This window comes from Labeo rohita, chromosome 8 (assembly GCF_022985175.1).
Source record: "Labeo rohita strain BAU-BD-2019 chromosome 8, IGBB_LRoh.1.0, whole genome shotgun sequence".
Lineage (NCBI taxonomy): Eukaryota > Metazoa > Chordata > Actinopteri > Cypriniformes > Cyprinidae > Labeo > Labeo rohita.
Window position 1 is genome coordinate 27,121,329 of NC_066876.1, and position 16,698 is coordinate 27,138,026.

Genomic DNA, 16,698 nt, shown 5'->3' on the forward strand with positions numbered 1-16,698 from the left:
TACACTTAAATACACTTTTTTTTTTTTTTTTTCTCCCTTAAACTGCATAGATGAAATCCAGTACAGCAAATACTTTCACAACTAATATTTTATTATTTTATTTTAATAAATGTGTTAAACTGTCATGAAAATGTCAAAATGCAATATATTTTAATGGTCCTCAATAAGTTTCATTTTATATATGATTTATTATATCCAATTTAAGTTTATTTCTCCAGTTGATTTTGGTTGGGAATATCTTCACTGGTTTCATGATATTCACCAGGATGTTTTTTTTTTTTTTTTTTTTTTTTTTTTTTTAAAGTTTAATTTATTTTATTTTAATTAAAAAGATTTTCAGGTTGAGAGTTTGTAGACCTCTGAAGCTGCAAAATCTTTTTCTTTCAGGGCTTGTGTTAACTCTTGTTTTGCTTTGGTTTATGTTTTGTTTTTCCTAGATTTTTGTTTTAGGCTGAGAGCTTATAAACCTCTGAAGTTGCAAAATGGCTTTCATTCAGGGTTTTTGTTAACTTTTTATTTTATTTTATTTTTTTTCTTCCACAGATTTTCAGGCTGAGAGTTTGTAGAGCTCAGAAATTGCAAAATGGCTTTCATTCGGGGCTTGTGTTAACTTTTTATTTTATTTTATTATTTATTTTACAGATTTGTTTATAGGCTGAGAAGCTTGTAGACCTTTGAAGTTGCTGTTGTAACTTTTTTTTATTTTATTTATTTATTTCCTTCCACAGATTTTCAGGCTGAGAGTTGGTAGAGCTCAGAAGTTGCAAAATGGTTTTCATTCGGGGCTTGTTAACTCTTTTTATTTTATTATATTATATTATTTAGTTTAGGTTGGATTTATTGTTTTTATTTTTTTTCTCCCCTTCCACAGATTTTCCGGCTGAGAGTTTATAGAGCTCAGAAGCTGCAAAATGGCTTCATTTAGGGTTGTGTTAACTTGTAGTTTATTTATATATATATATATATATAAATATAAATATATATATATATATATATATATATATATATACACACATACATATACATATTTTTTTTTTTTCTTTTTTTTCTTTCACAGATTATCAGGCTGAGAGTTTGTAGATCTCAAAGTTGCAAAATGGCTTGCATTCTGGGCTTGTGTTTTGAATTTTATTTATTTATTTATTTATTTTTTTCCCCACACATACTTTCAGGTTGCAAAATGGCTTTCATTCGCAGCTTATGTTAACGCGCTCTTTATTTTATTATTTTATTTATTTTATATTTTATTGTTATTTTTTTTTTTTCTTCAGATTTTCAGACTGAGTTTGTAGAGCTCGGAAGTAGCAAAATGGCTTTCATTTGGGGCTTGTGTTAACTCTCTCACAAGCGTTTTTTTTTTTTTTTTTTTTTTTTTTTTTTTTTTTTATTTATTAAGAGGTTACTTGTCTACACCGGGCCAAATGGGTGCTTCCTCTTTCATAACTTATAAATAGACAGACAAGAACTAATTTGGTTCTTACGGACCACTTTTTTTTTTGCTCCAAAATCTGAAGCAAGTTTAACATGACTTGAGTACTTTCAGTATGAGGAAACACTTCATTGATCTTAGAATGTATTTTTATATACCCATTCTTGCTTTGATGCTTTTTATTTTGAGTTCACATCAAAGATTTAATGAACTTTATTCCTTTTTGAGTTTTGGCCCAGCAGGGGGTGTGATTTGCCTGTTGGAGGATGTACACTTTTGCTGTGGGTGTGGGTGGCCTTGAACGACAGAGCGAGAGAAAGAGAAGGCAGTGAAAAAAGGAAAAACGGAGAGTAAAATTGCTGCAGTCATGGACTTGCGCTCAGAACTGCTCAAGTCCATTTGGTACGCTTTCACCGCTCTCGATGTGGAGAAGAGTGGAAAGGTGTCCAAGTCTCAACTCAAGGTGAGATGCAGATCCATTAATGCACTATGATAAAACTTTCCGTTGTTGGAGGCTGAAAATTGGGGTCCCGTACGGCTCTCAGATCACAACGTCTTAAAATGCTCTAACATATTCCTCGATCTGAAGATCAGAAAGAAGCATCAGTGATCAACTCATTACATGTTATTTTTTACATTCTTATATTATCTTTAAAAGATAAAATGCACTTGCTGTAACTGCTAGCGATGTGTTTCCTGTGTGAGCAAATTATGCCACATGGTCTATAGTGAACTTGCTGAACATCTGTGTCATAGGTGTTCTTTTACAATTGCCCATTTATGTGGCTGAAGAGACCCGTTCATTCATAGTCACATTATTTTGATGGGAATTCTTTTCTTCTTCTTCTTCTTCTTCTTCTTCTTTTTCTTTTTTTTTTCCTGCATTTATAAAGGTTGTTATGTCTGATCTTATACTGTGAGTTCCAGTCTCGTGTTTGCTTCTTTTTCCTTTTTGTTGCAAAGTTCAGCAAAATTGTTTATTCATAAAGCATATTATACTACAATAGACCGTGTTCTGTTTGTTCAGGCTCATTTATATGGATGTACAGATTGTTGCTTAAGTTCAGTCCCATGATTAGGTTTAGTCCAGTTCATATCTCAAGCTGACCACCTGTAAACAGGGCATCTTTGACTCTGGGACATTTTGGGTCTAAAGCTGTAAATGGGCTCAAACTGTTCAACTTTGAACCTTCAGCTTTGAGAACGGTGGTCACCGGATGTGTGTCGTGAGATCACACTCTTTGTACTTTGTAACATCATGGTTTGGTGTACTCATCGCTAGTCCACACAGTCAGCTCTGTAGTTTTTAAAGAAACATTTAGAGAAGTTGCTGAGCAAAGTTAGAGAAGTAATGCAATGTAGCCCTGTTGGTATTGTTGTAAGTCTATTAGCAGATTATTTGATTCTTCTGTTACTGGCTTTAGTTAATCTTGCTTTAAGTAAATAAATGTGACTTTCGATCCCATTATTGTGGGTTAAATCAAACCTCTGTGTGAGTGGAGATTGCTCAAATTAACTTGTGTATATATAGAGCAGACCTCCACTGTGGTCTGCCTGCTTTTAAGCTTGCTATGATGTGTGAAATATGTATATGCCATTTCAGGTCTATTCTGAACCGCAAAATAGAGGAAAACGTAGAGTAGTTTACTTTCAGAACAAAAAAATACAGATAATGTCATCCAAGATGTTCATGTCTGTCTTTCTTCAGTCGTAAAGAAACTGTTTCTTGAGGAAAACATTTCAGGAATGTTCTCCATATAGTGGACTTCTATGGTGTCCCTGAGTTTGAACTTCCAAAATGCAGTTTAAATGCAGCTTCAAATGGCTCTAAACGATCTCAGCCGAGGGTCTTGTCTTAAAAAAAATAAAAAATTAAATTAAAATTTTTAACCTTAAGTTAGGGTACACTGTAAAAAATAAAAAACACAATTTGTTGAGTCAGCTTAATATAATTTGTTACCCTGCTGCATTAAAATTTTAAGTTCAGTCAAGTAAAATAAGTTTATTCAACTTTAAATGTTAAGTTGTACTAAGTAACAACTTAGATATTTGTGTTTGCTAAACTTAACAGACGGGTAAGTAACCCAGCTGCCTTAATTTTAAGTGGATTCAACTCAAATATCTAAGTTGTCACTTAGTATAATTTAACATTTCAAGTTGAATAAACTTTTTTTTTGAAAATGTTAAGGCAGCCAGGTTACAGATTATTTTAAGTTGACTCAACAAATTGTTTTTGTACAGTGTATGCAGAAAAACTCTGCATCTCTTTTTCTCCTCCAACTTCAAAATCGTCCTACATAACGGTTTTTAAAAAAATAATTTTTTTTTTTTGTTTTTTGTCTTTGCATCTTCACATTGTAAACACTGGGTTGGTACTTCTGCAGCGATTTAGGATTTTGAAGTTGGAGGAGAAAATGCGATGGGAGTTTTTCGACATACCCTAACTGTCTTGAACCGGAAAAAAACGTTTGAGGTTAAACGCTCAATGTTTTTTTTTAGAAAATAACTGATCGTTTCATTAGATATGACCCTTATTCCTCGGCTGGGATCGTTCAGAGCCCTTTGAAGCTGCTTTGAAACTGCATTTTGGACGTTCAAATTCACAGGCACCATAGAAGTCCACTTTATGGAGAGGAAAACATAGTTTCCTTGAGACTGAAGAAAGAAAGACGTGAACATCTTGGATGACAAGGGGGTGAGTGCATTATCTGTAAATTGTTGTTCTGGAAGTGAACTAATCCTTTTAAGAAATGGTTCACACAGAACTGAAAATTTGCTGAAAATGTTCTCACGCTCAGGTCATCCAAGATGTAAATGAGCTTGTTTCTTCATCAAAACAGATTTGGAGAAATTTATCATTATGTAACTTGATCACCAACGGATCCTTTGCAGTGAAAGTGTGTCGTCAGAATGAGAGTCCAAACATCTGATTAAAAACATCTCAATCCATAAATAATCCACATGACCCCAGTCAATTAATGTCTTTCGAAGTGAAAAACTGACTGTAAGCAACAAATTCATTAGTAAGATGTTTTTAACTTCAAACTATTGCTCCCACCTAAAATACAGGTCCTTTGTGCATATTGTTTACTGTAGTGAAAAAGTTGTTTCGTCTCAATCCAGAGTGAAGCATGGACAAATCAAGCACTGTTTACAAGCAAAGACGGAACAAAACAGTTCTAAACAAAAATATCTGTGGATTTTGATATCAGAGGACAATGGGGATGGACTTTTTTTTCACTGGAGGAAGCATTATTATGGATTATGGACATATTTTGGCCAGAAGTGTCCGTTTGAAGTTAAAACACCTACAAACATGTAGCTTTTCACTTCACAAGCCACTAATTGATGGACTGGAGTGATGTGGATTACTTGTGAATTATTGTGATGTTTTAATCAGCTTTTTAGACTCTCATTCTGACGGCACCCATTCACTGTAGAGGATCCTTTGGTGATTAAATAATGCATTGCTAAATTTCTCCAAATCTGTTTCTGTGAAGAAACAAATTCATCTACATCATGGATGGCCTGAGGGTGAGTCAGTTTTCAGCTAATTTTCATTTCTGGATGAACTAATCCTTCATGGAAAATAAAAGGAATCAAAATATTTCTTTTGTGAAAAAAATCAATAAATTCCCATGTAATAGGTTTTTTTTTTTTTTTTTTTGTTTTTTTTTTTTTTTTTTGCTAGTGGGTGCAGGATACTATAGTTTATTTATGTAAGTGAGAATAGCAAAATAAAGTAAACTGTGACAAATTATACCCAAAAATTCTTTGTAAAGTGGACTATCAGTAAAAAAATTTGGAACCAAAAATTATTCAGACTCTTTGACCTGACCATGTTTTGCTTAAGTGTTTTTTCTTTAATTGCTAATTCAACCTTTTTACACCACAGACTGAACAAAATTAAGCATTGTGTGGTAATTGGTCAACAAAATATTGATAGTTGTGTAAATATTGGCATACTAACAGTTGTTGGTTGATTGTAATTTATTACATGCCTTTGTATCAGTTATCTAACATTATCAAGATGAATTTGTTCTGACACAGTTTAACTCTGAGTTCCTATCATATTTTATTACCATTTTGTAAACAATAGTGGAACAAACTTAAAGAGCTTAGCATTTTTTGCCAGAAAAAGTTTTTGAATTTTTCTCATATGTTAATGTAAAAAAATCTTGTGTAATATAACTTGTTTGTTTGTTTGCTGATTTTTATTGTTTTTGCCATGAACATAGCCTAAGATGCTGACATGGCATTAAATAAAATTATACTACTTCTACTCTAAACTATACCGAATCAACTGATAATGTGAGAAATGTTAAAGGTGTGGTTATATATGAGTATTATATGATGTTCCAACAATATAATGTTGTTTAAGATCTGTGCTATTGCTCTGCAGGTCTTGTCTCATAATCTTTACACGGTTCTGTGTATCCCACACGACCCAGCGGCTCTCGAGGAACACTTTAGAGATGATGATGACGGTCCAGTGTCCAGCCAGGGATACATGCCCTACCTCAACAAATACATCCTGGACAAGGTACACAGCCTTATTCTCTTCAACCTTAGTATGCAGTTTGTTTTAAGACACAGGCTTTATATATGTGACCCTGGATCACAAAACAGTCTTAAGTAGCATGGGTATATTTGTAGCAATAGCAAAAAAATACGTTGTATAGGTCAGAATGATCAATTCTTCTTTTATGCCAAAATTCATTAGGATATTAAGTATGTTCCATGAAGACATTTAGTAAATTTCCTACCTTAAATATATCCTAACTTAATTTCTGATTAGTGATATGCATTGCTAAGAACTTCATTTGGACAACTTTAAAGGCAATTTTATCAGTATTTTTAATTTTTTTTTTTTTGCACCCTCAGATTCCAGATTATCAGATAGCTGTATCTCAACCAAATATTGTCCTGTACTATAACAAACCATACATCAATGGAAAGCTTATTTATTCAGCTTTCAGATGACATATAAATCTCAATTTCAAAATATTGATTCTTATGACTGGTTTTGTGGTCCAGGGTCACATATAATCCTTTGTAAGAAAATGTTTTTTCTGCATGTATATCTGCTAGTCAGCTTGAGTGCACATCGTTTAAACCCATTTTACTATTTGTACCTTCTGTAAAACTATTTTAATAAGGAAACCTTATCAACATTAACATTTCATGCTAATATTTGTGACCCTGGACCACAAACCCATTCGTAAGTAGCACAGGTATATTTATAGCAATAGCCAAAAATACGATAGTCAAAAATTATTAAGATATTAAGTAAACATCATATTCCATGAAGATATTTTGTAAATTTTCTACTATAAATACGTCTAAACATAATTTTGGTTTAGTAATATGCATTGCTAAAAACTTCATTTGGACAACTTTAAAGACGATTTCCTCAATTTCTTTTTCTTTTTATTTTTTTTTGCACCCTCAGATTTCAGATTTTCAGATAGTTGTATCTCGGCCAAAACCATACATCAGTGAAAAGCTTATTTATTCAGCTTTCAGATGATGTATAAATCTCAAGTTCAAAGAACTAACCCTTATGACTGGTATTGTGTTCCAGGATCACATTTATCATTAACATTGCATTTCTTGATCATGTAGCCAGTTTTTGACCGAGTGTTTGTCTCCTCTCTGTAAGGTGGTGGAAGGCACGTTTGTCAAAGAAAATGTGGATGAGCTCTGCTGGACTCTTACAGCCAAGAAGAACTATCGACCAGAGGGAAAGTCTGTTTTACCTGGAAAAGATGCCTTCCGGCTTTGGTGCCTGTTCATATTTCTCTCGGAGGACAGATATCCCCTGGTCATGATCCCTGATGAGGTGAGATTCATGCATTATTTGTCATTTAGATCCATTTTTAGAAGCCTACAGGACATCGTTTTCCTATGAGTACTAGAAGTTTCTTTACCTGGAAGGCCCTAAATATTATTTGACGCTTAAGCCACACTTAAAATTGTTATTGGTTCTTGTTAATAGTTAATGTGATCAACGTGGTTATTCTGACTGGAACTGATGCCAAACATCTACTGAAATGAGACCAGTTAGTTTTAAATTTTGTTTAATGCTTTGACATTAACACATTTTTAAGTGTGATTCACACATATGCCTTAAATACTTTTAGGGCCTTTATATCACTCTTTAAAAGTTGAATATGTTTTGTACCTTTATCTGTCTCTTGACTCAGTGCTGAAAACTTGGGTAAAAATCACATCAGACATTGTAAACCTGTTGCTAACCACAGGACCACCGTTGGCTATACCCTGTTTTTTTTTTTTTTTTTTTTTTTTTTTTTTTTTCTTCAGCCGAAACTGTTTATCATTAAAAGCCTTGCAGTTTTTTTTCAGTTTCTGACATAATCATAGGACCAAATCTGCTAGTAGCCTACAGTTAAAGTCAAAAGTTTACATACACCTTGCAGAATCTGCAAAATGTCAATTATTTTAACACAATGCGTTAGGAAGTCCGGGGGGTGAACTTTTTTTAATTTGAAGATCATGGTAAATTTAACTTATTTTGTCTTCTGGGAAATATGTAAGCATCTTCTGTAACGTCTAAAAGGCAGTATTAAATGAAATAAATATTATATTTAGGCAAAATAAGAAAAATGTACATTCTTTATTCCTTTCAAAAGTTTACACTCCTGGCTCTTAATGCATCGTTTTTCCTTCTGAAGCATCAGTGAGTTGCATATGAGTCCCTCAGTTATCCTCAGTGTGAAAAGATGGATCTCAAAATCATGCAGTCATTGTTCGAAGGGTTCAAATGCACAAAAATGCTGAAAAACCAACAAATTTGTAGGACCTGAAGGATTTTTCTGAAGAACAGCGGTCAGTTTAACTGTTCAGGACAAACAAGGGACTCATGAACAACTATCACTAAACAAAAAAACACAGCTGTGGATCATTCAGGTAACAACACAGTATTAAAAATAAAGTGTATGTAAACCATTGAATGGGGCCATTTTTATAAATTCAGCTATTATTTTCTCTTGTGGACTATGTGAAATATCTTATTCAGGTCTGTACTAAATAAAAAATAACATGCATTTTGTATGATCGCTCTTATTTTGGTAAAATAATGAACGTTTTGCAGATTCTGCAAGGTGTATGTAAACTTTTGACTTCATCTGTATGTCATGTTCGTCACTACCCTGTCTGCTGTTCATTGTGAATGGCACAATGCTTACAAATGTCCATATATGCTTCATAGTAGAAGTTGTTTGCTTTCTTTAAATAGATTTTACCAGGATACAAGAGTGATGTAGCTGTCACTGGGAAGATGTTAGAGCAGATTCGACTGATAAAACAGTATAGTTAAGCCTTTACATTTTAGATATCATTTTTGGTAACTTTATTTACATGGTTAAAACAATATCATTTTTTAAATAATGTTCTTAGCAATGCATATCACTAATCAGAAAATTTGAATGTCTCTCTTTTATTTGTCTTTGCTAAATGTGTCTGTTTTCCCAACGCACTTGTGCCGTTTCTTGTCTTGCAGCTTGGTTGATTTCCTGTGTCCCGTTTTGCAACTGTTGGTAAAATGTAATCGTGACAGTTTCACAGAAGAGAAGAAAGAAACAATGAAGCACAAACATAAATCTTGGTGCTTCATAACTATAAAGCAATTATAATACTTGCAGTATTAAAATAAACAAGCGCTGTTTGAATGAGTATTTTAAAGCTGGTTGGTAAATGCCCAGGAGCTGCGTCAAATGGCTGCTCTTATCTGCACACAATCTTACATGAAAAACCTTTTTTCACAGGTTGAATATTTGCTGAAGAAGATATGCATGGCCATGAGCGTCGAGCTAAACTGTGTGGAATTGGAAGACTTCATTTCTCAAGATTCTGTTCAGCAGAATGGCTTCACTGTATGGGCCTTTCTGCAGATGATGAATTCTGGGAAATTGACGAGGGGCATTGCCAAAGAAACCATTAGTATGGCAATAGAGGAAGTGTACCGGGAAATTGTGGGTGATGTGTTAAAAGAGGTAGTAGCTTTATCTATTTATATTAGTATTTATTTAATAATCATATGTTATGTTGTAGTGTCATTTTCTGGGCGATTTGTTCTTTAAATCTTACGACTATGGTTGATTCCTAAACTATTACCCCAATGTGTACTTACAGCTTTGCAAAATACCAAAAGTTTATATCTTGCAGTTTATATTTCAATTGTGACTTAAAGGAGACGTCCACTTCCAAAACAAAGATTCACATGTAATGTGTTCACCCCCTTGTCATCCAAGATGTTCATGTCGTTCTTTCTTCATTCGTAAAGAAATTCTGTTTTTGAGGAAAACATTTCCGCATTTTTCTTCACATAATGGACCGATATGGTGCCCCATTTTGAACTTCCAAAATGCAGTTTAAATGCGGCTTCAAACGATCCCAAATGCGGTTGTAAACGATCCCAGCTGAGAAAGAAGGGTCTTATCTAGCGAAATGATGCTTATTTTCATAAAAATAACACAATTTATATACTTTTTAACCTCGAATGCTTGTCTTGTCTTACTCTGCCTTACTCTTACATTCTTTGCATGTTCACTTTGCAAAGACTGTGTCGGTACTTCTGCAGCGATGTAGGATGATTTTAAAATGATTTTTGACGTTAAGGGAGAAAATACGATCAGAGTTTTTCAACATACCTTAACTGTCTTGAGCCAGAATTCAGGGAGAGTTCAGGGAGAACGAGACAAGAGGAGCATTTGAGATTAAAAAGTATTTAAATAGTATTTTTAAATGAAAATAACTCGTTTCACTAGATAAGACCCTTCTTCCTCGGCTGGGATCATTTACAACCGCATTTGGGATCGTTTGAAGCCACATTTAAACTGCATTTTGGAAGTTCAAAATTGCCAGATGTAAACTTGCATTTGCAAGGAATAAGTCAGAATTGTGAGATTATAAAGCCGCAATTACTTTTTAATTTATTCAGTGGTGGAAATGGGCTTCCATAGTCACATGACCCTTCTAATATACTGATTTGCTGCTCAGGAAACTTTTTAATTATTAATGTTGGAAATTTCTAAATAACAGCATTTGAAACCGTTTGTTTTTAACAATGTTGTGATTTAATATAATTACGATGAACAGTAATTTTTGACAGTTTCAATAAAAAAACTACATTTAAAATAAAAAATAATACACAAAACATAAAGGTTGCACTTTAAAAGTGCTTTGGCATTACACACTAAACAAAGGTAAATCTGTTAAATAATGTGATTACATTCTGTATCCGTTTAAAATATCAGCAGTACGTCATTTAGACACCCTAAACGCAAACGGCACCATTTCCTGAGACCCTGTTAAACATGTTAACCTTCTAATGTGACACAAGTATGTATTGAGTGCAATTATGTTTGTGGGTATATTTTAGTTATTTATTTTTTAAAAATTGCTTCTTGGGATAGGGATATCTATGGAAGAAAGGTCAGTTGAGGAGAAACTGGACTGAGCGTTGGTTCACCTTGAGACCCAGCACTTTAATTTACTTCACAAGCGAGGACCGCAAAGACCGCAAAGGCAACATTCAACTAGATGGAAATTGCTGTGTCGAGGTAGGGCTCAAGTGTTTGTGGTTTGCATGTGTTGTTGTTAGAAGTAGAGCTGGTATAATTCTATAGTGGTGTAGTATCAGCACCACCTCATAAATGCATATGTGTCACAGGAACTTGTCAGCATTGTAAGTGGTCATTAGGTTATGCTTCCCCTCGCTGTCAGTTAACACGCAATACAAAGTGAAAATACGCTTCTGTGATGAACAGAGCCATGTGTGAAATGTTTCTCTGCTCTGTATATAAGGTTCTTCCTGACAGAGATGGGAAGAGGTGTATGTTCTGTCTGAAGACGCTCACCAAGACCTATGAACTCAGCGCGTCTGACACCAAACAGAGGCAGGAGTGGACTACAGGTCTGTAAGCATTGCTCAGGTACTCTGTTTGGTAATGTGGCTGTGTAAATTGTAAGGGGAGTTTGAAGATGTTTATTTCCCTGTCTAGTTTCCCTTTCTTCAAGAGACACCTTGTTCATTAGACCACTTTTCTTTACATTTTACAATCGGCCATTGTTGTTATGTAACCTTTAAACTTTTTTTTTTAAATAATGCATCCCTGTCACTGTGGTTTAGAAACTCCTTTGTTAGTGGAAACCTCTGACATTTCAATGGTTGACTTTTTACTCACTGGGTGACACTTTATAAAATGAAACTGCACAGGGAAATGTTTGAACTTACCTAGGTAACTTTTACCTAGTGAAAAAAAGGGGTGAGAAAAAAATCCCATAAACTTGAGCCTAAATTGTCATAGAGACTTGAAGGTGGGCCTTGTTTTTTTTTTGTTTTTTTTTTAAGAAACCACCCACAACACTAGAGCAACTGCGTAGCAAAATCCTAAAAACATCTTTGAACACCTTGACGCCAATTAATTTATTTTTCCAAAAAAAAGTGCAATTTTGCATTTATTGTATTACTTTATTTTTACACCAGCTATCCAAACAGCCATCCGGCTGCATGTGGAGGGTAAAACTTCACTTCATAAGGACCTAAAGCTGAAACGGCGTGAGCAGCGGGAGCAGAGAGAGAAGAGACGGGAGGCTAAGGAGCAAGAGCTTCAGCGCTTACGGGCCCTGCAGGAGGAGCGGGAGCGGAAGATGGGAGAGCTGGAGCTGCTCAAGGAAGCGCAGAGGCAGGCGCAGGCGCTGCTGGAGCAGGACGAACTCCGCAGAAGACAGCAACACGAACAGCTCCAGAAGGCCCTGGAGATCCAGCTCAAGGAGGCTGAAGAGGTTATTTATCTATCTATCTATCTATCTATCTACCTATCTATCTATCTATCTATCATTTTGTTTGTTCTGTTTATTCATTCGTCTATAGTACATTCGTCTATCATTCGTTTGTCTTTCCTTGGTTCAATCATTCGTCTATCTATCTATCTATCTATCTATCTATCTATCTATCTATCTATCTATCTGTCATTTTGTTTGTTCTGTTCATTCATTCCTCTATCATTCGTTTGTCTTGTGTTTGTTTGATCATTTGTCTATCTATCATTTTATTCGTTCTGCTCATTCATTCATCTATTGTTTGTTCTTCTGTCATTCGTTTGTCTTTCGTTTGTTCGATCATTTGTCTATCTATATCTATCTATCTCTCTATCGATGGTTTGTTCATCTATCATCTATCTATCTGTCATTTTGTTCGTTCTGTTCATTAATTCGTCCATCGTTCGTTCGTCTGTCATTGGTTTGTCTTTCGTTTGTTCAATCATTCATTTATCTATCTATCTATCTATCTATCTATCTATCTATCTATCTATCTATCTATCTATCTCTATCGATGGTTTGTTCATCTATCTATCCATCTATCTATCTGTCGTTCCTTCATTTATTTATCGCGTTTTGTTCGTTCATCTGTCGTTCGTTCTATCATCTATCTATCTATTTATGGTTTGTTTGTTCATCTAGCTATCTATGTCTATCTATCCTTATATCTGTCATTCCTTCATCTATGTATCGTTTGTTTAGTTTGTTCGAAATCTATCTTTCGTTTGTTCATTCATCTATCTATATCTATCTATCCATCTATCTATTGTTTATCTATCATGTTTCGTTCATTCATCTATCGTTCGTTCGTCTATCATTTGTTCGTTCATCTATCTATATCTCTGTGGTTTGTTCATCTATCTTTCTATTTATTGTTTGTTTGTTCATCTATTAGTGTCTATCTATCTATATATCTGTCATCTATCTTTCGTTTGTTCATTCATCTATCTATCTGTCTGTCGTTCATTCTCTCGTTTATCCATCTACCTATAATTCGTTCATTCGTCTATCAGATGTTCATTCATCTCTCTATCATTTATGCGTTTCTCTTCATCTATCATTCATCTCTCCATCTATCATTCATTCGTCTATCGTTTGTTCATTCTTTCATCTACCTACGTATCGTTCGTTCATTTGTCTACTTATCTATCGCTCCTTTGTTCGTTCATTCGTCTATCTTTTTATCTACCCATCTATCGTTTGCTCATCTATCCATTTTTTTGTTTATTCATCTGTCATTTGTTCATCCATCCATCCATTCATCATCTATCTATCTATCGTTCTAACGTTCTATCTATCTATCTATCTATCTATCTATCTATCTATCTATCTATCTATCTATCTATCGGTCTGTCATTCTTTTGTTCGTTTAAAAATATATATATATTTATTTATTTAATATTATTTGAATTTTTTTATTAATTTAAAAAAAATTATTAATTTTTTATTAATTATTATTATTTGAATTTCAGTTTGCTACCTCAATTTGAATTCAGTTTAAACTCAGTAACTAATTTGGAATTTAAAATGATTCTGAATTCATTTCTGACAGATTGATAAAGAAGTCATTATGAGGTTTATCTGACCATTGTTTGGTTGTGTGCAGGCACGTGCAAGCATGCAGGCTGAGATGGCACTGAAGGAGGCTGAGGCTGAGAGACAAAGAACACGAATCAAAGAACTGGAGGCCATGCAGCAGCGGCTAGAGGAGGCGTTACAACAGGAAATCAAAGCCAGGCAGGACGAAGAGGCCTTCCGCTACGCACAGGCTCGGTGAGCAGCAGCAGCACAAAAACACTGTTGAGCAATGCAGCCATGCTCAGTTTCACAAACACACTGACGTTTTAACAGTGCTTTCAGTGGCACATCTGCAGACTCTTTGGTGCCCTCTTTGCATATTCTATTAAATGTGCTGGGTTGTGTCTCACAAAACAAGATGCTGAAACTCAGTACTATTTAGGGAGGAAATATAATGTTTTAAAAGCTCTCCCCTGTAAAACTGCAAGAGGTTATGCAGGAATTAATCGAGAGGAAGTTGCTAGAGGAAGTAATGGGCTACTTTAACATAAATGTTTGGCCAGAGAAATAAATATATACATAAGGAATAATGAGTATTATGCAAATCCTGTAGCTAATTCAGCAAATACAGTATGACTTTACTTCTGTTACAAATCTATTCACTATACAATACATATATGCAAGATGCCACTATAAACAAAAAAATACTGTTTAAATATAAAGTGCAAATTAAATCTGAGACCACCCTGAATATAATGTGACTAATGTAACAATGAATGATGAAATGAAAACAATGATAATGAAATGAAAAAGTAAAGTTGTGGCATATCAAATGTTCTTTCATCCAGTGAAACACAAAATGCTCTCTGGATCATTCTCAAATAAACATTTTAATCAAATTATTATACTAATAAAACATGCATTATTTGAACACACAGTGCTATTTTAACCTGCGTTGTGCTTGACCGCTCACTGCTTAATTGCTATAGGCTACTGGCTGAGGAAGAGGAGAAGATGAAGGCCCTAATGTCTCTCCGTGAGGAGCAGGAGGAATATATCCAGCGTGCCCAGCGGGAGAAACAAGAGCTCAAACAGGAAATGGAAAGTAAGTCTCGATCTCTAGAGGAGGCACAAAAGCAGCTGGAGGAGGTCAGAGCCAATCGGCACCGAGTGGACCAGGATGTGGTGGTGAGTTTTTCTACGGTGTTTTGATTCGTTTTGGTTGTATGGTTTTCAGTTTTGATGAGTTGTTAATGCAAAACCTACATTACCATTAATGCAAGACCCACACTAGCAAAAACCAGGATTTTAGAATGATTTCAGAAGGATCATGTGACACTGAAGAGACTGACATTAGCTAAATCTGTTTTGTTCTGACAGGCTGCTCAGAGGAAGCTTCGTCAGGCCAGCACCAATGTTAAACACTGGAACGTTCAGATGAATAGATTAATGCATCCGATTGGACCAGGAGGTATGCATACTGAAACATGGTAAATGTGTTAAAACACAAAACACATATTAGTTCACACTTTTTACCCTTTAAGACTAGCTTTTATGCATCATGGTTTGAATTGGCTGATCTCTGAACCAGGATCTTTGGTTTAACTTGGCATTTCAACATATGTTGAGTGGGAGGTTAATGCAAAGACTAAGTGACATGCAATCTAGGTCTGCACTGCTCTTTTTTATTCGCTGTGGTTTCAAAGAAAAAAATGCTGATAACCTCATTCCCTTAAGACAGCTCCTTTAACATAATTCACCCTTGCTTTACTTTCACAATCAAAAAAACCTCTAACTTCCCTATATTTTGTCGCTTTGCATTTGTGTCATCGTCTAGAAAAACGGCCCTCAGGAGGTGGATCTTTTTCCAGCTTTCGCATCCCTTCGCAGAAGGATCCAGGACTGCGTTTGAGGCAGAAATCAGATGAGCAGGATGAGGAAAGCAAAGAGAACGTGGAAAGCAGAGGAGGGTGTGAATCTGACAAGCGTTTGTCTACAAACGGAGACATGGAAATACCTTAACAACCTCGGAAGAAAAATAAAATCCATTTTTCTCAATGTTAAGACTGATTTGAGTGAAAGATAGTTGTTTTCTGCAAGGTGCCAAGACCTAATGCCGTTAAAAAAGGATGCTTTTTAATATTGTCAATGTTTGTTAATAGCTTGTTAAACAGCAATGTTTTTGTACACTTCATCCCAATGTTTAAAAAAGTGTTGTACTGTAGTTGTTAAATATCAGATTGACTCCAAAACCTTATGTAGTCTAAAATGTACACTGAATAAATATTAGCCATTTTTCAAGATGTTTGATTGTGGTAAATTTAAAAAAGGATGTGATAGTCTAATCTTTAGCACCAGAACGTGTCCATGCGTATTTTTAAATGTGAGACAAAGAGATTCGCAAATGTACATGCTTGTAAACTGGATTTCTTGCGAGGGAGGAACATGTTCAAGAGCTGAAGCTTCTGTGGTTTCAACAACTTCCTGCTTCTGCAGTCAGATAACAAACCCATGAAGACAACTGAATGGCACACATGTACCTTACAGATAAATGTACCAAACCAATGCAACAAAATCATAGTGTATTAGCTATTCACCAAGTACACGTTTGAAAGCATTTTAGTGCTAACTTACAACTTGTTGGAGTGTTACTCACCTAATGGAGTGCTTATTTACACAGGAAATATGACATAGAAACTTAATATCAATCTACAAAAATCAAAACAATTAAAGAATAGCTTATACAGAATAACATGAAAAATACATGTAGAGAGAATTGTTAAACTGTAGATATGTGTGTGTGCACATAAAAATGAGTGAACTGAATGCTGCACACATGGGTTTGTAATGGTATAAATAATTATACACGCCACAGAAATTCTGTTATACCTGATATGGAAATATTG

At 34.7% G+C, this 16,698-nt stretch overlaps 1 protein-coding gene across 2 annotated transcripts; it reads left to right on the plus strand.

Annotated features, from left to right (window-relative positions):
* Positions 1–1,721: 1,721 nt before the first annotated feature.
* def6a (DEF6 guanine nucleotide exchange factor a) lies at positions 1,722–16,093 on the plus strand. 2 transcript variants are annotated; one of them, XM_051116739.1, is made up of 11 exons: positions 1,722–1,892; positions 5,832–5,972; positions 7,092–7,271; positions 9,217–9,444; positions 10,867–11,013; positions 11,258–11,366; positions 11,940–12,238; positions 13,881–14,047; positions 14,782–14,980; positions 15,173–15,282; positions 15,630–15,758. In XM_051116739.1, coding segments are annotated over exons 1-11 (1,677 nt in total). In that variant the 5' UTR covers positions 1,722–1,796; the 3' UTR covers positions 15,631–15,758. The 2 variants fall into 2 exon arrangements, with proteins under 2 accessions (XP_050972696.1, XP_050972695.1); XM_051116738.1 differs by having other exon boundaries at positions 1,723–1,892; positions 15,173–15,263; positions 15,630–16,093.
* The last annotated feature ends 605 nt before the right edge of the window (positions 16,094–16,698 follow it).

Coding starts and splice junctions, on each gene's coding strand:
- def6a (XM_051116738.1), top strand. CDS start 1,797: ATGGACTTGCGCTCAGAACTGCTCAAGTCCATTTGGTACGCTTTCACC. Junction 5,973..7,091: donor ACAAATACATCCTGGACAAG/GTACACAGCCTT, acceptor CCTCTCTGTAAG/GTGGTGGAAGGCACGTTTGT. Junction 14,981..15,172: donor GAGTGGACCAGGATGTGGTG/GTGAGTTTTTCT, acceptor TTGTTCTGACAG/GCTGCTCAGAGGAAGCTTCG.